General features: G+C 38.8%; 1 protein-coding gene across 5 annotated transcripts in view; it reads left to right on the top strand.

Annotated features, from left to right (window-relative positions):
* szt2 (SZT2 subunit of KICSTOR complex) overlaps nt 1-22,121 on the top strand; it is a 170,437-nt gene that overhangs the window by 46,799 nt on the left and 101,517 nt on the right. For 4 of the 5 annotated variants that reach the window (XM_088005192.1, XM_088005193.1, XM_088005194.1 and 1 more), the window contains exons 13-29: nt 1,301-1,453; nt 1,596-1,710; nt 6,377-6,582; nt 6,659-6,895; nt 7,303-7,381; nt 7,493-7,581; nt 7,745-7,913; nt 8,051-8,168; nt 8,628-8,741; nt 8,951-9,154; nt 9,337-9,416; nt 12,840-12,978; nt 13,094-13,414; nt 13,545-13,752; nt 16,081-16,208; nt 19,900-20,146; nt 21,552-21,705. In XM_088005192.1, coding sequence (XP_087861318.1) covers nt 1,301-1,453; nt 1,596-1,710; nt 6,377-6,582; nt 6,659-6,895; nt 7,303-7,381; nt 7,493-7,581; nt 7,745-7,913; nt 8,051-8,168; nt 8,628-8,741; nt 8,951-9,154; nt 9,337-9,416; nt 12,840-12,978; nt 13,094-13,414; nt 13,545-13,752; nt 16,081-16,208; nt 19,900-20,146; nt 21,552-21,705 — 2,761 coding nt within the window. The remainder of the gene's footprint in view (nt 1-1,300; nt 1,454-1,595; nt 1,711-6,376; nt 6,583-6,658; nt 6,896-7,302; nt 7,382-7,492; nt 7,582-7,744; nt 7,914-8,050; nt 8,169-8,627; nt 8,742-8,950; nt 9,155-9,336; nt 9,417-12,839; nt 12,979-13,093; nt 13,415-13,544; nt 13,753-16,080; nt 16,209-19,899; nt 20,147-21,551; nt 21,706-22,121) is intronic. The other variant, XM_088005191.1, reaches the window with a different exon arrangement.

Here is a 22,121-nt window from a genome sequence, read left to right as displayed (position 1 = left end):
AACCATAAGACAGACCTGGTGTAACAGGAAGGGCATCTGACCTGAAGGAGTTTGGTTGAATGAACAGAGTAGCCAGAGAGATGCGAGGGCAATCAGTCAAGAGCAGTATGTTTTATAACAAAGGAAGATGACCTTTGAGAAGGATGGTGTAGGGAGCTTTATCAACAGTTGCTCTCAGCTCAAGGAAGATGGAAAGTTTGAGTAAACTGGAATCAACTGCCATGAGGAAGTCATGGCAGTTCACTTCCTTATGGAAGTCATTAGTAATTTTCAATTGAGCAGTTATGCACTATAGCATGGCCAATAGAGCTTAAAATGGTTCAAAGAGGAGATATTCAGTTAAATACAAGTGGAATTATTTGATACCTTCTTGACATATTCTGGAAATTAAAAGACGTTTGAAGAGGGAAGACGTTTATTTGTAGTTGCTCGACATGTTAACTAGAGTTGTTCTTGTTCTTAGTGTTTTTTTAAAGATGTTTTTAAGGCTGCTGTGGCTTTTATGTAACAGTAAATGGACAGTAAATAAGGAAGAGAGAGAAGAGAAAGACATACAGCAAAGGGCCGTCAGACTTGGAGATTCCCTTGGGCTTTTCACTGAGTTACTTTCTTCATCTAATTGTAGATAAACCAGTGATCTAAGACTTGCTCAGGGTGTGGGCTCAGGTCAGGAAACAATTTATTCTTTGGGGTTTCTCATGTTGGAGTCCTAAATTATCAAACCACTTACACCCATCTTTCATGTGATGCCGTTTATAATATGCAGTCAGTATTCTCATTTTCCTTTTGTGCTATGTAAATAAATTGAATTGAGCTGGGATGGCAGAAACATCTGTCAAAGTACAAATTGTGTTGCATTTGACTGAAACATTGCATAATGATTTTAAAAAAATTCCCCTCAAATATCAAGTATCTGTAATTTTCCTAAATAACAATAACTGTTAAGAGGTTTTGTTGTTGCTTCAGTTGAGCGGTGTTCAGTTAAAAAAATCGATTGCAGTGACCACTTTTTATTTTAATCTCTTGAAAACATACCAAACTGTGATTTTTCTGTACTGTCGAGATTTACCTAAGAAAAAAAATTACATATGCTCAGAAAAGTTTTAATGTTTAGTATGATTAGAAACAAAGAGAAACTAATTCTCTTCCATGTGCACACCTATTGGAACTCTCTAGTGGAACATTTTATAGGTAATACTTTGAAATTTGTTCTTACCTTTTTTGTCTTTGGTATAATTTTGCAATGGTTATCTGTACTTAACCTGATCAGTCAGATTGTGGGTTAATGATGTCCCTCCAGGCCTGTTCCCAAACACCTGCACACAGCTGGAAACAATGGCCGCTATAGCACCATCCAGTGTCGGATCTCACACTCTGCTCTCACATCCTTGCTGAGGGACTGCAGCAGCTTTGTATTGGTGGAAGGTTACTCATATGTCAAACTCATATACAGGTAAAAAAAAAAAAAGGTTATCACTGTTTGCGACCATTTCTCTTTCTGTGCTCTTAAAAAATACGCCACATTCACGTTCTTCATTCTTTTGGAGAACATAATACTGAAACGCTTTTTTTTTTTTTTTACTTTGACTCCACAGTTCATCGGATCAAATTCCCACATCCTTTTATCTTGTCCGTCTGATCTCTAAGACACCCTGCATGGTTCTGCGCCTGGGCTTTCCCATTGGGACACCAGCTAACATTAGAAACAAGGTACTTTAGCATTTTGAAAATAAACAATCATCCCATAATTTCTTGTGGGTTGCAGGAGAACCTGTTATGATTAGATTTATTGGCATTTCACAGTTATGCCAATTATTTTAGCATGCCTTTTTTACCAGTACAACTAGTAAAAATGGTATGCATTATTAAGGTGGAACTACAGCAGAGAATAATCGCTTTAAAAAAAACAAGTTATGCGACATCCAGGCCTGTTACAACACAAAAGCTTTGTGATGTCCCTATCCTCTGGCTGAACAGGAACTACCAGTAGTTAAGTATTTTTTGTGCATTTCTCCCTATTTGGTGGTGGAGCTTTATGACTCACAAAGAACAGGTTTCTAATAGTTTTAAAATGGGAAAACAAAGTACCATGAATAAACTGGGGAAGTTGAAATGTAACAAAGACTCATTCTTTAAAGTGTTGTTAAAATAGGAGGCATTTCTGTGCTGTTTTCACATATTCTATTCACTTGATAGAACTCTTCCAATTCAACTAAATGGTCAGACAACTGATCCACATAATTATAGGTTGTTTTTTTCTGAGGGAGATTCATTACAAGAAGTTTATTCAACTCAGTTCAATGAAAAAATATTTATTGATCTCAAAAGGAAATTAAATGTTGTTGTAACTCACATTAATTCAAAATTCTCCAGAGTTATTGTAGATGGTGATGGCTGATCTCAGGAAGAGGTTAGTCAGGGTTGTCCATAATTATCTTGATTTTATGTGAAATCTTTCTTTGTGCCATCATCTTCAGAAGTGTCACAGTAGTCCCCAGAACAGAACCAGCCTTCGTTGTCAGGTTGTTGAGCCTTTTTAGATCCCTGACTCTGATGCTGCTGCCCCAACAGATGATGGTAGAAGAGATTATACAAGCTTGTTTGCTTGAGTAAGATGCAAACAAGCTTACACTCAGTAATGGCATAGTTACTTTGAAAAAGTAACTTTCATCAGATTACTGATTACTCCTTGAAAGATTAACTTAGATTACTGATTACTTGATTTGGAAAGTGACTACATTACATTAAAAGTAACTTTTTAGTTACTTTCAGCAGCTGCTGACAACAACGCTTCACCACCTGTAAAAGTTACATTGATCTTTGCCAAAACTTAATTGTAAGTTATTTTATAATGGTAACATCAATAATGTATTTCCACTTATAAGAAGTGGAGATTGTTTAATAATTACAACAGTACGAAAATACCTTTAGCAATTTGTGCATTGCTATTGTCTGGAAAACTATAAATAGGATTTTAGACCCCCACAACCCTCCCTGCCCCAGCGTCCAGGTTGTGCGTTACGGCCCTGTATGTGCTGTCACAGCGCAGCGCCCAGTGCTCCTCCTGCGGCTCCACAGCTCAGATGGCTGCACAGATTTGTGAAACTTAACTTAATATTAATAATTTTAATGCCGTTTAGTTGCGCAACTTTACGAACACGTTCATTCGTGGCTGTTTTCACATTTATTGCGCTGTTCAAATTAGTCTTGATGTTTGCAGTTTTCTGGAGCGCAACGCCAAGCTCGACGTCATTCACAAGTAAATTGAAATTAACAAAGATGCAGCAGGACGGATCATCCGGGAAATGATGGACTAAAACCAACTGGATGTCAGACAAATTCTAGTGTTTATGTCTGCTTATTTGCAAGCCCAAATTCGCAACTTGCAACTCATTAAATCTGCAAGCGACTTTAGAAAAAAACAAGCCCAAAGCTGCTTATAATAATCAGACTTGGCGAGCGAAACTCAAAATAGTTCCTGTTTTTCCAGCAACAAAATGTGAATCTCCCTCCATGGTCTACGTTTCTGTTGCTGTTGATACTGTCGCATAGTAACGGTGGTCGCTAAATTACAAAAGATAATAGTAACGCAAAGTGATTTCGATAAGTAACTGTAGTCTGACTACTGGATTTGAAATAGCAACGCGTTAGATTACTTGTTTCTGAAAAAAGTGGTCCGTCAGTAACGTCTTACTGACATCACTGCTTACATGTTATGACTGGACCTCAAAACAGGCCCTCCACAGGGCTTCAAGGCTTCAAACAGTCCTGTAGAGCTTCTTTGACTTCCTGTGATGACTTTCTTAGATATTTTCCTAACAGGCAAAAACCTCTGGACAATAGGTTTATAATTCAGAGTAGAGAATAACAAGATTGTGATCTGATTTCCCCAGAGGAGGTCTTGATTTGAAGACATATGAATCCTTGGTATTTGTATAAAACAAATCCAATGTCTTGGTTTTGCTGGTAGAGCAGCTGACAAACTGTCAGTTCTGCTAGAACTGAATAATTCTCAGAGTCTGCAGAGCTTTTAAATAATTATTTTAGGTTAGTAGTTTGTAACTATGTCACTGGAGTTGCTTAGTGTCACCGTCGGTAGCACTGTTGCCTTGCAGCAAAAAGGCCCAGGGTCTTTCTGTATGGAGTTTCTGTCAGGGTATTTCAGTTTCCTCCCACAGTCTAAAAACACGACTGTTGGGTTGGCCTCTCTAAATTCTCCCTAGTTGTGTGTGTGCATGATTGTTTATCCTGTCTGTCTCTGTGTTGCCCTGCGATGAACTGGCAACCTGTCCAGGGTGAACACGCCTATCTCCCACTGACCGCTGGAGATGGGCACCAGCACCCCTCACGTCACCACTAGGGATAAGTGTGTAAGACAATGGATGGATGGATGGATGGACTTTATTACTGCTGTTTTAAAGTTGCTACATTTTTGAAGCAAGATGGAACATGGTGAACATAGGATAATTTCTTATGATTTTGTTGCGTTTGTATTTACTATTTTTCATGTTTTTCATTTATTTAAAGCAGTATATTGTGCAGTGAAAAACCTCATGGAATGTTTATCTTTTTGTATGCAAAAGTAAAATCATTTTTATCCTGTTTGTTTGTGTCCCTCCCAGCCCTTGTCTTCATTTCCAGTTCCAAATGCAGACCATGGCATTTGGAACTGGAAATGCCACCTATTTCTAGATAATAAAAAACTGACCCTGCCGTCCTGTCCTAACCTCTAGAGCATTGCAGATAAGGATTCATATCCTCTGCAGGTGTCTGATGCCCTCTTTTGAGGCCTTTCTACCTCCACAGGATTGATTACGATGCCATAAGCTTAGCTCTTCTTTATTTAGGCAGTTTGGTCCATTATTCTTTGCAGTTCCTCTCCATCTCCTGAAGGGTGATTGGGAGACATCTCTGCATCTATTTTCAGACCTCTCCAGAGAGGTTCCTGTCCAAGGTGTACCTCGCCTCTCACCCATTGACTGCTGGAGATAGACACCAGCATCTCTTCCAAGCCCAATAGTGACCAGGGTGTATGATAAAGGATAGATGAATGGATGTTCTGGAGCAGGTTTTCATCCTGGATGTTTCTGTATATTGGTGCATTCATCTTTCCCTCTATCTTGTCTGCCAGTTCATAATGTTGCAAGATATTGCCATAACATGATACCGCCACCACAATTCTTCCCTATTAACCTGGTTATGAACCGTGCCTGGTTTCCTCCAAACATGATGTCTGACATTCACACCAAAAAGTTCAATCTTTGTCTCATCAGACCAGAGAATCTAGTTTCTCTTGGTCCGAGAGTCCTACAGGTTTCTCTGGTAAACTGGTGAGCTGCATGGCAAATGAGTATATGTGTGTAGAATTTTAAGGAAAGAGATTAAGTTAATACAATTTGGAATAAAGCTGTAACATAGCAAAAGGTGGAAAAAGTGAAGCACTGTGAATCATTTCTGAATCCAGTTTAAGCCCAGCTCTATGCAACACCACGTCAAGCCTTCTGTTTTAAAGTGATGACCTGGGAATAGAGTTACTGTAACTCTTTAGCCTTCTTTCAGGTTGGAGGCTGTATTTTATTTTATTTTTTTCTGGGGTTTTCCATCTTGCTACTTTTAAAGTATCCACTGCACTTCATGGGTGGGAACAAGCACCTACAGTACTATAAATAAGTGAAAGCAGCCAAAGTCTAAGCAAAAGTGTTAAATATCTTCTGAAAGCCTGGAGAACTACAGATCAAGATCACTTCATCAAATAATATAATTTTGCTGATTTTCAATGTTAAAATGACTTAGTTTTTGACTGGCAAGGTAGAAATAAAAATGGATGGGGATTGACATGTCACCTTTTTAAACCCTGTTTTGTCATTACTTTGTTTTTGTCCATCTTTGTTATTTGGGACCATTTTTACACATGTTCTCACAGTATGTGTTTATTTGCCTATCTGTTTTACACCTTTTATATTGATTTTTTTTCCAGTGGGTTTTTATTTGCACCAAGTAAACCTAAAGTTTTTAATTAGCAGCTTTTGTCCCAATAAACATGGATTTGGTAATATACATCATGGATTTCCACAGCATATTTCCTCTAACAAATCCTATGTCCCAGGTGATTTGGTTGCATTATGTTGGTTGTTTTGTGTAGGACTTGACTCCAAACACAAAAAGTTTACTCTTTGTCGTAATCTCACCTGTCTTTATTTAATCTCTAACTGGACAAAACTAGTTAGTACTATATGTGTTCTCAACAATTGTTACATGTCAAAACACAATAATATTAATCAGAACACTGAGTTAGATCAATCTATGCTGTACAGACTCAACTGTCACAATGATCTAATAGCTCATTACTCACAGCTCTTTTTTTTTTTCTAATCAGATTGTGGATGAGCTGCGTGAGCAAATCCTGAAGCTTCGCTTCCCTCACCGTGTTCAGAACAAAGAAGCAACACCAAAGGCCAAGAGGAAGACAGTGGGCCAGGTGTCTCCATCTAAATCTCCCCTGGTTCCTGTGGTCAAGCCTGCTCTGTCAGATAGACCCTGTGTAGTGGTCCTCAGTAAGCCTCTTGAGAAGTTGCTGATAAGGTTAGTACGGCTCATTTAAGACGTACTGTTTTTCATCAGAGAATCTGATTTTACCATAAAATGAACTTCTTTACAGGTATGAGAAACTGCCACAGGACTTCAGGACTCCCTTTATTTTCAGCATGGAGAATTTCCCAGTGCCCTTCAACAGCACTGTGCCCCTCAGCATGGCAGCCAACCGAACAGCCTCATCAACTCTGGCCTCGCTATCACGTTATTTCTTACACCGGCGGTGGGTGTGGGGAGTACAGAGCAGCCACGGACCTGCTGTGACCATGCAGGCTGTCGCTCACATCCTGTCAATGCTCTCTGAGTAAGTTTTCAGTCTTAGGAAATTTTGACATTTTAGTTACTTTTATAAAGTAAATTACAAACACCAAACTTATTAGAAAATATTCATGTTTGAGGGCATTAGCTTAGAATGCAGTTTGATAACAGAGGGACATTCGTCAGCTAGCAAAGAATAAAGGTCCACTCTCAATCCACTGGCATTACAGGCCAAAACACTGCGAATTAAAGGAGTAAATGCAGTGGTCACATTATTTTATATACATAATAGAGTAACTACATATTTAATTAAATATTTGGAAAATATGCCTATAAGTTTAAAACCAAACAAGCTAAACCTAAATAAAATTCTGCACATCATCTCTCACTTTACTGGTGGTTCCCTGGTGACCTTAAAGGGTGATACGAAAATCTTTTTTAACATACTTGTAGGATTCGCCTATCGGAAGGTTTTCACTTTGCCTCTAGTGGGGAGGGCATCATAAACATGGTGATTGAGCTGCCAATGAAGGTAAAAAACAAGAGCTGAAAGCCAAGTCATGATTAGTTTGTAATATCTATGATATTCATGTGTGATTTGTAACCTGATGCCTGTTCTTTTTGTTCTCATCTTTGTCATCAGATCATGTCAGGCAACAGAGAGCAGGAGAGTCACTCTTGTATTGTTCAGTACATTCTGTTTCCACCTCACTCAACCTTTAGCAAGGACAGGTATGACAGCCACTGATGTTCGACAGCATCCTTTTCGGTTGTGTTTTGGTTAGGGTGGACCAGCAGTGTGACTTTGATATTGGCTCCATGTCATCAGAGCAGCCTTTCATTGTAAAACATATGAGTTGTTTTCCCACTTATTGCAATCTTCCTGGCACTCCAGCTTTTCTACAGATGATGACAATGACACAGAGGTGGAAGCTGTGGACATGGACTCAGAGCTTAACCTGGTGACAGAATGTTGGGTAGAACCACAGAGTGGCTCGGTGATGAACTGCATGGACCAGCATCGACATTTCCAGGGCCTCATATACCAAGACATTCCACAAGCTGTGCGTATTACCTATGCAACAGCATTTGAATAGACTGACTAAATCTTTGTGTTCATATAGTTGGTTGTTGTTTTTTTAATTGTCAGCATGTAAGATGCCAGAATGCTTTGTTCAAAAAAAAATTTTTTTTTCTCTAGATTTTCCCAAGGGATTTGGCATGCATGTCCACCATGATGACATTTGAGTATTTAAATCAGCTGTGTCAAAATAAGGACCAGACCTGCTCTCTCCCCACTGCACACAAAGTAGTCCAAGGTAACAAAGGAGCACCTTAAAATGAGACTAACTGTACTTAACGCACCATAGAGATGTTTGCCCCTTAGCCGGCATTTTACCACCACTTTCACAATTTCATACTAAAAATGTATCTGTTTCCATGAACTTATATTGTTTTCAGAGTAGGTGCCGTTAAGCACTTATTATTGGGGTGACTGTGGCTCTGTGGGTAGAGTCGTCGTCTTGTAATCAGAAGGTTGTAGGTTCAATTCCAGTTTCCTCCTGCCACACATCAATATGCTCCTGGGCACCCAACCCCAAAGTGCCTCCCGATCTGCATATCAGTGTGTGAATGTGACTCTAGTGTAAAGCACTTTGAGTGGTCAAAATGACTGGACAAGCGCTGTATAAGTTTAGTCCATTTACCATTTAAACCTAGTTGTGCTGAGTGAGTTTTTTTTTTTGTGCATTGATCAATGAATGTGCTGTTCTTTACAGGAGATGTAACATTATCTGAGGACAGCATCCAAATGGTTCCCTTCCAGTTTGATCTTATCCAACTTCTTCCAAGTTGTCAGCAGGTTGAACTCTTTTTCCTCACATTCAATACAGGTACTGTATCTATTTATCTTTCTCTCCTCTGTACTTACAATTGACATTAATATAAATTCCTGTGAATACATGCATTCCACAAAATTAGTTTTTTTATTATTATTATTACTCCTTCATTTATACAGGAAAATTTCTTGAGACTCATTAATTTACAAGAGAGACCTGTTACATACATCACCAACTGTTTTCTTTGAAATTTTTCTGCTCAGGTGTAGCGAATGAAGATCTTATTCATAGCACCTCCAGTCCCCCCAATGAGCTCCTCCTCAGCCTCTTCCACACCAGCCTGGAGCAGGAACTCAGTGACAGAGAGATCCCGTTAGCTTCAGCTGACTGTTCTGCCTTTGTGAATCACATTTTAGAGCGAGAGAGAGATGACCATATCCCTCCTTTCTCTTTGTCTCTTATTAAAGGTTTGTCTGTTTCCCAAGCCTAACTGATATCTTAGTCAATGTGGACGGCTGTGTAAATGTTATACTTTACTCTTCCTTTGAGAAAACAATAAACATTATGTTATTTCCTGTTTTATCAGATTCAATATGAATTACACAAACTTCTTATCTATCTAATTGTATCTGTTCTGTTTGTGCTTCAGAAGAATGTGTTAAACCTACAGAGAGAAAAGACACCATTGCTGGCAGCAAGGAGGTCTTGGGATCTACAAGCACTTTACAGGTATGTAATCTCATGCATTCTTCTCCATATTCAGTCAGATTTACCTGGAGGGCATTTTAGCTTCTCTATTCTGTCGAAAACTAAGGCCAAGTTCTTTTAACTTCAAGACTCTACGCATTTGGCAAAGCCTGATATATTACACCTTGCCAATATTTATTAAATGAACCAAATTGTAATGTGTATAAAGATCTCTGTTTTATCTTATATTTCTATGTCTTAATTTATACACAAGTCTTTAAAATTTCACAAAGCACTCTTCTCAGGTTTGGGTGTTGACTAGGTCATTGCAAGATAATTTATTTTGAGGCATTCAGTTGCGCAAAGTAAGTATTTGACAGATGGTATATTTAACTGTAGAAAACTTCATTATCTTGAGATTTTTTATCTGCATGAACAGCCCATTCCATCAACTCTCTCAATTGAAAGCATATGTACAAAGAACACATTTACATCAGACTCCCTTTTTTAATTTTTTAAGGACCAATGGAAAATGTGATGCTGTCAAAGGAGAATTCAGTTAACAGTTCTTGATGCTGGACTCATTGAAATAACTGACCACACCTGCACAGTAATTTTCAAAGAATTTATCTCAGAACTAAGGTTTAAAACATCATTTTACATACAACAAATCATTATTTCAAGAATCTTTCCTTTGGTGTAATTTTTCTATAGGATCTTGTTCCTGACGTGTTGATTCTTCGGATGAAAATGAAAACTAATTTATTCTGGTCTGTCCTTTGTAAAAGTAAAAAGTGTTCTGGTAACTTGAGGAAACTGTTATTTTTCTGTCTATAATTTTATCAAAACCTGACGTGAATATGTACCTCTGTTTTTTTTGACCTGATAACATGTTAAATTTGCTGCTAAATGTTGTCTGTTGTACATCACACTGTAGAACAATTGAGCCAAATAGTTTGGCAACAAATTTGAAGGTTGCTCATTCTTATAATTGTAGACGCTTTAAGGACATAATAAGTTTCTTTTACACATTTCTTCAGTGATATAGTGTAAAATATCTTGTGGTTTTGGTATAACAATTTATTCAACATTATTTTAAAACCTAATAAGTACAAAACAATTTTTATGCTATCTTTATGAAGAAATGTAATGGTTTAATGGGATAGGCTTATATTTTAAGTTCCTGAGATTTTTACCATGATTGTTTTGTCATATTAGAAAGAAGTTGCACCCTTTATTCATGTTTTTCAGATCAAGATTTGATTAAAAAAATGTTCTGGTATCTACCAGCCTCAATGACTATATGAATTCTGCAAGTGTAAAAAACATACAAAAAGATACGTCTTCTGTCTTAGATTCCACACGCCTCAGTTGGCATGTTCAGTCTTAAACTCCATGACAATTCACATAGAGTATAATTCAGCAAGAATGGCGTGTTTGGAAAGGTATCTCAGAGAACCTTTTTCCCTTAGACTAGCGTTTCTCAATGGGGCATTCAGAGGTCGGCAGGGGGCACTGGCAGAAATATTTACTAAAGGGTGCGCTGCGATTCCGTTGGGGGGCGTTTGCTCAAAGGTAATCTTTGCCCCTCATATGCACAACAATACCAGTTTAGACTTTGAGCTACTTGCTAAAAACTGAGGTGTGCAACATTAAATCATGCTGCAACTGTATCAATGGTAGCTCTTCTTCTCTTCAGTGTTTCTGTTAGCTTCTTGGTGCAGCTCCGCCCTCCTGATACTGGTAGCTTCACCGCATCAGTTAGGCGTTACATTGGCTAACGGCCCCGCTGTGATTCACTTGTCAGGTTATAGGTGTCTGGTTTTCAAATATTTTATGTCCTAAAATATTCGAACAGACATTATTTTCAGATAAGAAGTAAGATAATATTGTTGAAATGCCATGGGTTTGATGAGAACACATATAGTACTACTTATTACTTAGTTATGTTTTTAATTAGATTGTATTTTATGTATTTATTTCTTCAATATTGCTTTTCATGTCAGTGTTAATGTCATCAGCCTGTTATGTGACTCCATGACACTTTCAGTTTGACTCATTAGGATTGGATTAAGAACCAGATTTGTTCTTTGTAATTTCTATCAAGTAAAATATTAATCTATAAATCAATAGACAGGTCTATATAAAGATATAATCCATGTTTCTGTCTCATATTTCTATGGTATTAAAAGGACCTGGAACTTTTGTTCTTAAAGCACTGGCTTGCACAGTAGGTGAAATTTTATGGTTGATATGTCCCATTCTCCTGAAGGCAGCACAGAGCTGCACCACCAGAAACTGACAGAAACGCCTAAGAAAAGACGAGTTATGATTGATATAGTTACAGTTCTATCCATGTTTTAATGTTGTAGAGCTCAGTCTTTTTTTAAATAGTTCAAAGTTTAAAATGCCATTGTTGTACATCTTTTATCTGGTCATTTTACAATAGTTAACAACTAACATCAGAAAATGGCACAAAACAAAAAAATGTTCTACTCTGATTGGCTGCTGATGAGCCCATCAATTATAAGTTGAATACCCATTGCATTTTTCTTAGACACCTTTAAAAATGATTTCTGTTCACATGGCTTTTTTGTTCTTTGGAAACTAATAATTCATTAATGTGTTTCTCTTTTAAGGATTTTTAATGACACATACAGAAAATAAAAATCAAGACGGCAATAATAATGATAGTAATATTAATCATAAAATAATATTCGGTGGATAATGGATAGGAGGGCACTGGCCCAAAAAAGGTTGAGAAACACCGCCTTTGACAAACAATTATGGCAGCATAATTGTTCAGAAACACAAGATTTCTGAACAATGTAATTTGGACTGAGAAGTCTAAAGTATGGATGTTTTGACTGTACTGCACATAAGGAGAAAGCCAAATAGAGCATAGTAAATTGTCTCAAACCATCTGTAAAGCACAGCGGTGAAGGGGTGATCATTTGTTTTACAGCTTCAGGATCTGGATGAATTTCCAGACTTTATAGAGCACAGACTGGTAGGGACATTGGGTTAAATTGCTTCAGGTGCCTTGCCCACATCAACATGTGCCTGAAGGAAGTTGGATTCAAACTCACAATTTTTTTGAAAGGCCATTTACTCTATTCACTGAGCCACAATGTCCTGGGGACCTCAGCACACCATAAAGTCTGTGTATTAAAGTTATTTTAAAATTAGATGGTGTACCATAGAAGTTTGTCTAAAATCGAATGGTCAATATAACAGAGAACCCAAACACAGCAGTAGATCTGAATTACTGAAAAGGAAAATAATATTCTTAGAATCAAAGAGGGTGGGTGTAGTTTCTTTTTATATTTTATATTACTAATACTTTCATCCCTGGGTGAACGTATTAGTAAAGGGAAACTTTGTTACTGTTGTAACTAGTCTTTTATGGAATACGGTAGGACCAACATGTACTCTTGCAATGGTGTAATAAACATGGATTTTCAGAGTTTCAGTAATGCAGACCTTGTTGATGAGGAACCTCTGCTGTTAGAAAGAAGCTCATTCGTACCACAGTGGAGGTGCTATGCCAAGTACGTTAACTCCCAGCAGCTCCTCCTCACATTCCTTCCTGCCACCTTTGCAGGTACACTTATACTTTATTTTTGCGCACTGAGACAGAAAACACCTACATTTTTACTTTAAATTTGGGATTAGATGTGTGGATGAGGCATAATGTGTATATTATATCTACTTGTCAGATGTTCTTATGTTGATGGCATCAACATTGGAGACTGAGCCTAGAAGTACTGTCAGTATGCAAGAGGATGATACCTTGACTCCCAGCAATAAATCTCAGGCAGACTCCCTGTCAGGTTCCACCAGTGGCCCTGATAAGTCAGAGTCTGGCTACAGCCTGGTCTCTAAACTGCACAGGAGCTCCAGCTGTGGCAACTTCTCAGGCAAGTCGTCTCTCCTTACATCTCCATCTGAGAGCCACACTGGGCCTATAGACTTGCTGCATGTGGAATCTGAGAGTTTGGACAGTAGACTATCCGAGACAGACAGGACATCATGCTCAGGTTGGTATTTTGATCAGGCTAGTGGTTGTGATAACATTGCTGTAGATTAGTTCAAAATGAGCCAATTGAAGGAATAACCAATGTCTTAACACACTCAAACATGACCATAATAGTACTTGAACTGTTCTAGATCCTGGAGGAAAAGAAGGAGTCCAGTTTTCTGAACCACAGAAGGACGATTTGCGCATCAGTTTCAGCAGGCAGGTTTCCCAACAGAGCACTAGCGACAGCAGTCATTTAAGGTGTCCAGTTTATGTCTACAACTGCTCACTGGAGCACCTGAAAGAGCAACTAATACACCCTAACTCAAGTTGCCAACCTAAGGACATCTTTTTCAGGTAAGGAACTTGCTTATTATAGGACTGTTCATCATATAGCAGAGATCAAACTGAATCAGCTCATATCTGATATGAATTTAGTTACTATAAATACTACAAATTCACACACCACTTGCAGTGCTATTAATTGGGTGAAGAGTAGTTTAATCTGTAATGCTAAGCTGGCTTGGAATCAACTTTGATGTACTTGTTACTGGTTAAAGTTAAGCACAGTCACAAACAGATTTGAGTTTCCATGCTGACTCCAGTAAACCACTGGAGTCAGCAGTTTGGAAAGGACGTACCAGAAAATCAGAACTGGACAAAACAGCAGTGAAAGATTGTTGGCTGATCTCATCCGTTTTTTTCCGCTTATCTGGAGTCGGGTCTGGGGGTAGCAGTTTAAGTAGGGAGGCCCAGACTTCCCTCTTCCCAGCAACTTGGGCCAGCTCCTCCGGGAGAATCCCAATGCGTTTTTAGGCCAGCTGAGAAATATTGTCCCTCCAGTGTGTCCTGGGTCTTCCTCTGGGTCTTCTGCATAGAACACCCCACCAAGTAGCCATCCTAACCAAATGCCCAAGCCACCTCAACTGACTCCTCTTGACGTGAAGGAGCAGCGGCTCTACTCTGAGTCCCTCCCGGATGATCGAGCTTCTCACCCTATCTCTAAGGGAGATCCCAGACACCCTACGGAGAAATCTCATTTTGGCCACTTGTATCCTTGATCTCGTTCTTTTAGTCATAACCCAAAGTTCATGTCCATAGATGAGTAGGAGTGTTGATCGACCAGTAAATTGAGAGCTTCGTTTTTTGACTCAGCTCTCTCTTCATCATGACAGACCGGTACTGCGCCCGCTTCACTGCAGACGCTGCACCAAACCACCTGTCGATATCCCACTCCATTTTTCCCTCATTTGTGAACAAGATCTTGAGATATTTAAACTCCTCCACAGGGAGGATGTCCACTTGGAGAAGGCACTCTACCCTTTTCTAGCTCAAGACAATGGCCTTGGGTTTGGAGGCACTTATTCTAATTGTGGATGCTTCACACTCTGCTACGAACCGCTCCACCGAAAGCTGTAGACACGATGTGATAAATTAAGTAGGACCACATCGTCTGCAAAAAGCAGAGATGCGTCCGAACCTAAACTGATCCCCCTCAACACCTAGGCTGCGTCTAGAAATTTTTTCCATAAAAGTAATAAACAGAATCTGTGAAAAAAAGGGCAGTCTTTACGGAGTCCAACTCTCACCAGAGACGACCTCAATTCACTGCTGGCAATGCAGACCAGACTCTGACACTGGCCAGGGACTTAGTAGCCCATATCAAAGGGCCCGGTACCTCCTACTCCCGGAGCACCCACTACAGGACTCTCTGAGGGACATGGTTGAACACCTTCTCCAAGTATGTGAAACACATGTGGACTGGTTGGACGAACTCCCACAAACCCTCCAGAACCCTCCAGGGTGTAAAGCTGGTCCAGTGTTCCACATCCAGGGCGAAAACCACACTGCTCTTGCTGAATCCAAAGTTTGCCTATCCGACAGACTGTCTAATGATGTTCTCCTTTTTTGAATAGGGGGACCACCACCCTGGTCTGCCAATTCAGGCGAATTGCCCCCGGTGTCCATGCAATATTGCAGAGCTGTGTCAACCAACACAGCCCTACAATATCCAGAACCTTAAGAAATTCTGGGCGAAGCTCATCCACCCCAAGGTCTTTCCACCTTGGGGCTCAAGACAATGGCCTTGGGTTTGGAGGAACCCAAACCCAAGGCCATGAATCAAACAAAAGATTCATGGCCACTGGATCAGCAATGTGCGGTCAGTGGAGAACACTCCTGTAATCCTGAAAAGTAAAATAGATGCTAATAATGATGAGAGAACATCAATTTTTTTTTGTATAAATTAGTTTTTTTTTATTTGTAATGTCAAGAACAGCGATTTTTTTTTTTATGGCAACAGTTTTTTTTAACATAACAGTTAATCCAACAAAAATAAAATAATTTAAGAGCCACATTTTCAAGGTCTTTCCACCTTGGGGTGGAAAAGGTCCCTGGGGTGAAAAGGTGGAAAGACCTTGGGGTGGAAAGACCCCAAGCTTTTTAACCACCTCAGTGCCTGTTCTGATTTGTCTTATCTGACAATGACATGTCAGCAACATGTCTACCCACTCCACAATTCATTTGGAAAGAGGAATTCCAGATGAAGGGATTCAAGTGCTCTTTGTAGATGGTAATCTTTCCCTTGCAGGCTTTTTTTGCTATGTAATGCTTTTTCCATGTGATATTGGGTGACTGTTTTCTTTATTTCTGCCCTTAAAGCTTTTTGTTTTTCTCCTTTTGCAGGTCATTATCTCAAGACCGCAACAATCCATCCCCCTGGACAGACCTCCTGTCTCAGCCTTATAAACATAAAGAGCTTGCTAATTATTGCAGCCTGCTCCAAGAACATTACCACCAGAGTTATGTTAAAGGTGACTTGACTTTAAATTAGGAATCCTCAACTCCAGATCACAAGGGCCTCTGTCCTGCAGGTTTTAGATGTGTTTCTGTTTCAACACACCTGAGTCAAATAATCAGGTCATTAGCAGGACTCTGGGGAAATTGGCCTGGTCCTAATACTTGCACTTCCACCCTTGTGTCTTTCAAATGTATGTTCATGTTGAAGGGTTTAAGTGCATAATGTGTCCCAAATCTCCACATCCGGCCTTTGCCCTATCCCTTTTGGATCCTATATCTGCACTTCTGCTAAGCCTGCATCCAGCGGACTTTGTCAAAGTGTATTACCCACAATTCAGGCGGAATTATGGCAGTGTTTTTGTCTTTATTTAAAATTCAAAGAAAATAGTACAACAAGGCGCACATCAGTAACAAAAACGTTTGATAAAAGAAGAAATAAATAAGACAAAATAAGAAATAAAGATGAATAGTCACAAACTAACTGTGAGGAAAGTAAAACAGAAAATGCTACAAATGCAAGAGGAAACCTGCAAGCAGCACTATCGGCCCTTGCAGCTCAGCTCCGCTCTGGCCTACCTGTGACTGTGGGAGCTGTAGCACTGCAAACCCTGGAATGGAATTTGCTATTTAGCCATGACATGCTCTAGCCATCAACTAGTGTTGACAGAAGGATTTAGTCTCATGTTCAAACAGTTAAGAATTGTAACAGAAAGAGGACCAGCAGGAAAACAGGTGACGTCCTTTTCAAAGGGCGTGGAGTCAAGGTGTTTTCACCAGTTGACTAAGTGAATGTGAATGTGATGAGTGCTTGTTGATTATGACAGACATAAAGTTTCAGATCGCTGGATGCTTATGTGTGGAAGTTATTCCACTTTGATGTCTTATGGGAAATGCTCAGACTTTAGGTTTGACCACGCCCACATTATTTTATGTAGGAGAACACATTTGCTAACTATTGGCCTTCAATGCCTCAACACTCTGCTGAGTGATTCTGAAGTCGGTATGTGAAAAGCTGTAGGAGTTTACTCAGATACAGTGTATTTAAAAAAGACAAAATGGTGGTTTTGAATTAAAATAGTTGACTTCCTGTTGACTTTGGACCATGGCTCCAAGAAACTTTTGTAAGCCCTGTCAAGTGTACCAAATTGTATGATTGTTAAAGCATGGCTTGGAGCTGATTTTTAAAAAAGATTTCTAGGGGGCGCTAGAAATCTTTTTCTAGCAAATTTGGACTGCATCCAATATTTGAATGCAGTCAAGTATTGGGCTGCAATTTGATTGATCATAATGAGTTTGATGGAGCTCAGCTGAAATATGTGTAATTTGGCACCAAATATTTGTCAACGCCGTCACCTCTAACTTCGTCGTGCTACCACAGCATCACCTTCCACCGAAAACTCTTTGCACTTTAAAGCAAGTGAGACCAACTTGTCATCCATCTCCTGACACAAAATCTTCTTGATTTGCTCAAGTGGGTCTGGAGATGGAGTTTTCCAAGAAACAAAGGTGACTTCTCGTTCTGAGGGGCCGGGGCTTAGATGATGTCAGCATATGACATATGATATGATTGTTGGGCATCCCAGCTGTTACCAACTGTTACCAACTCATACCAAGTTTGGTGCAACTTGGCCATTGCATGTGAAAGTTAGTGTTTTGTTTTGCTTTGGCATGTATGCCAAGTTCAGCGTCTGGCCGCAGCACTTAAACATGCTCAAAAACTCACCACTTTGATTATTTTTAATGCCCCCTGTCCGTTAACTGCATGTTGACCAAAAATAAAGCCAATAGCTCAGAATCCCTAGGAGAAGTTTGTTAAAGTTTGAGGTGTGTAGACTTAAAAAATGGCCAAAATTTGCCCTTTAACCCAAAATAGTCACCCCCCTAAAATGTGCCCTAAAATTAAGGCACATTTTAGGCCCCCAGATTTGCAATTTCTGGTGGAATAGAATAATAATAAAAGGAAGAAGTAGAATTTCTTCAGATACACTAGGCAATGTTAATTATACAATTAGTATGTTGGTATAAATATGGGGCTTTGTAATATTACAATGTTTAATAAGCACTTTCCTAAGTAAAATTTAAAAATTATGCTTTAAATGGAGGCAGAAAGCAGCATTGTGAATAAAAATTTAGCTAGAGAATTTAATTAATATAATTAAGCTCTTCGTCACCTCTTAGAAGACCAAATTTTATTACATTTTTAAAAATGGAATAATTTCTTGCACAAGATTCAGTTATAAAAATCTTACTAAAAATATTAACACAGTGCCAGTTGAAAAAAGGTGTTTTCTCAAAACATCAGTCAGAAAACGCAGAAGAATTGATATTTATTTTAATTTTCTTTTGCAGAAAGTCATTGTAGGGAAAACTTCATACATAATCACGAAATTAATTTCTTACATTTTTTGTGGGTGTGAAATAAGAAGGGATTTAGTTATTTTCATGATTTTTAAACAAATACAGACAGATGTTTTCTTCTCAGGGTGAAGAGGAAGAGATCAGAGATTTCTTGTCACATGTTTGTCCTATGAAGCCTTTCTAAGGTTCTTTTAAGAAGCACATTTTAGTCCATTAGTCTTTCTTTTTCACAACGTAGCATTAGGCCTTTTTTCTATTTTAGGTGTGCCATATGTTTGTCTTTAACTTGATCTTTAGCATATTAGCTCCACTTTATACCAAACTAACTTGTAACTGCATAAACGTTAGTATGTAATCGTATATTTAATTAGCCGAATTGCAGACAGAATTTCCTTTAAGACTGTTAAATTGAACGCTGGTAAATTTCAGTGTATATTGTTTGACACCATCATACAATAGAAAGTTGCCATCTTGGAAATATGGCAATGTTCACAAGCAAAAAAAAAAAAAATAACTTTTCAAATGTAAAGTATTAAATGTTTGAATAGATCAAATTTTGCTCTGTATTCAACATGTCATAACAAAACACATATTAACAGCCAAATATCTCCAGCAATGACTTTGGAAAGCTAAAATATCTTATGGTACATTTAAAATCTATTTTTTGTAGTAGTTGTACTTTTTAGCAGCACAAATGCCTAAACATGTACCAGTCCCACCATTTTGGATGTCGAAGTTCTGACACAAGGGCGTTCTGTCCCATTTCTCAAATTTTTGAACGCTTGTAACCTGCACACTCAAATGCCTTTGCTCACTTTGATCGAGTACACACTACATAGACGGGCATGGGATGTTGCAATTACCTTCTATATATTTAATTGAGGTCTGTTGAACTAGAGACGCATCTAAGAGTTCCACGACACCGGCCCTTGAGGCCTGGATTTGAGGATCCCTGCTTTAAATGCTTTGCTGCTCAGCTCTAGGTTGGGCACCAGACTGTTTCCCTGAACCTTTTCACCCTGAATACATTCTGAGGAACGTACAACATTTATTTATTACCTTATCAGTCGATCAAATAAGGTCTGGTGCTTATGGTCGATTAGGCAAATCTCCAAGGTACTGCCTGTGGGAGTTTTTCTATTTCCATTAGGTATTGATAGATCCAGAATGGCACAAAAAGGCAATACAATCAGAATAATAAAGCAATAATCTTACATGTGTACATAGCTGCTGCAGTTTAAGTCATACTCAAAAAATTTGTCCAAATATATAGCAGACTATATATAATTGGAGTGTATTCCTATGACATCTACCACGTCATCATGGTTTGGTCCCTTTGTGTCTCAGGTGTGTTCCGTAGCCTGCAGCAATCCTACAGCATAAGCTCCCAGGACATCCTCATGGCAATGGATTATTGTGAAGAGTCGCTGCAGGAGATTGACGTCACAGCTTTCCTAAAAACTCTCTGTGGTCACATGCGGGTTTTTAGGGAGAGTGGCAAGTCCCAGAGCCTGGGAGGAGGTCTAAAACTTTTAAGGAGACCTGCCACCTTTTGTGTTGGAGAGGTTCAGGAGGAACGAGCAGAAACATGCAGGTGAGTTCACCCAGTTTGAAATTATAAAGAAAATAAATGGCAAATGTTTTTGAGATGTCACTGACATTTTAAACATTGTCTTTCTTGTTACATTTTAAAAGAACAAAAACTAGCATGTGTGGATTGTAAACTGTCAGCTATGTTTAATCTAATAAGAAACTCAAAGGTTTAATTTAGCTCAGATTTACAAAAGTAATACAAGAAAAATTAGATTATGGTTGATCTGTCTGTATAAGTGCACAGAACCAAAACAAAAGTGGCTGATTAGCACAAACACCTCATGATTTGCAAACTTACATTTTTTTGGTGGAGTACTGATGTATTCCTAACAGAGCACTTGACTCTCAGACTGCAGACTTACTGGTGGTTTCTAGAATTCCAAAAATTAGAATGAGAGCCAGATTTGTAAGTTATCAGACACCTCTCCAGTGCAATCAGCTTCCAGTTTTAGTCTGAGTTAGACACCCTATCTACTTTTAAGACTAGACTTAAAACTTCTCTGTTGAAAAGGCTTATAAGTTAGACTGGCTTAGGTTATCCTGAGCTATTTCTGTAGTTATGCTAACACAGGCCCAGGTTACTGGAGAACAAACTGACCGCTTTTTCACATTTTCTAGGATCCACCAGTAAACCTGCAGTCTGAGAGCGAAGACATTTATGGAGCTCCGTTTTGCTCCATGTCCTTTATGTCCAAGCAACTTGTATGTTTCTTTTATCCTCAAACCTTTTAAAACACCTTATTGGGGCAGCTGTCTATGCCTTGGCTCTTCTTCCACCTCTCGCTTCGTCACACACTGTGTATTGAAAGCTCCCGATATTTCAAAAGAGTTCATTTATGATGCTGTACACTACTCCAAGGTTCCCAGGACCTTTGAACAGAAGCAGGCCAACAATGTCTTAAAGTCTCCACCACAATTAAAAGTGACCATGGGTTGCTCTTCCACCAATTTATTATCTAGTTTACAGCAAAGACATCTTGGAGGATTTCATTTGACTGAAGTAAGATAGTGTCTCATGGACCCTAAAACTCTCTATTGGCTGATGTTTTTTACAGCGAGTCTTTGAGATGAAGTCCCTCACCATTTTGTTCACTGAACATAGTGGATACATAAACTTGTCTTCTGCCCTCTATGCCATGTCATAAATATACTCCAGGGATCCAAGACTTTGGGACTTAGTAATCAAAAGTTACTACATATACATAAGTCAAACAAACTAGAAAAATACCTTTGTTGCATTTTTTTATAGAAACTGTGGGTGAAAATAAGAGAAGCAGGCTTAATTGGGGTTAGGGTTAGGTTTGAAGGATTTCCTAACATGGGATTTTTCTTAACTCAATACTATATTCAATGTGAGGTTATGCCACTATAATGAAATATTAATTTCTATACTCTTCTATCATCAGTAGGCCTGAAATGGAGGATAGTTGTGAAGCTGAATCTAAAGGGAAGGCTTCTCAGTGGATCCTGGATGAGTCCAAAATACCGGCATTCCCTCTGACCCTGCTACGAACACAACCCGATTGTGAAGTATACCCAGATTTGCACAAAATCATTCAGGTATATTTTAAATTTGAATAATTTAAGATTGATATTTTTTAGACTTTTTCTTTCAGTCAGAATTTTTACAATTTTTTTTATGTCCTTGGGTTTTAGTTATTTTTGTACATCTGAAATAAAGCTATGTGGGGGATTTTTCTGACATACGTTCTGGCAGTATGGGTGTGCTGTGGTGGTGCAGCGGTTAAGCACAGTCCACATATGGAGGCCTTAGTCCTTGATGTGGCCGTCGCAGGTTCGATTCCCGGCCTGGCGACCTTTGCCGCATGTCTTCCCCTTCTCTCATTACCCACTTTCCTGTCAACTAACTATCAAATAAAGGCCACTAGAGCCGATAAAACCTTTAAAAACAAAACTTCTGGGGGTAAAGCTTCTGCTCTCTTTCAAATATTCTCGGTGCTCTCTCAAATTTTTGT

This window comes from Poecilia mexicana, unplaced genomic scaffold (genome assembly GCF_051168715.1).
Source record: "Poecilia mexicana isolate PSO_F unplaced genomic scaffold, ASM5116871v1 scaffold_4, whole genome shotgun sequence".
Taxonomy (NCBI): Eukaryota; Metazoa; Chordata; class Actinopteri; order Cyprinodontiformes; family Poeciliidae; genus Poecilia; species Poecilia mexicana.
Note: the sequence above shows the minus strand (reverse complement) of the source record. Positions and strands in the feature narration are given on the sequence as shown.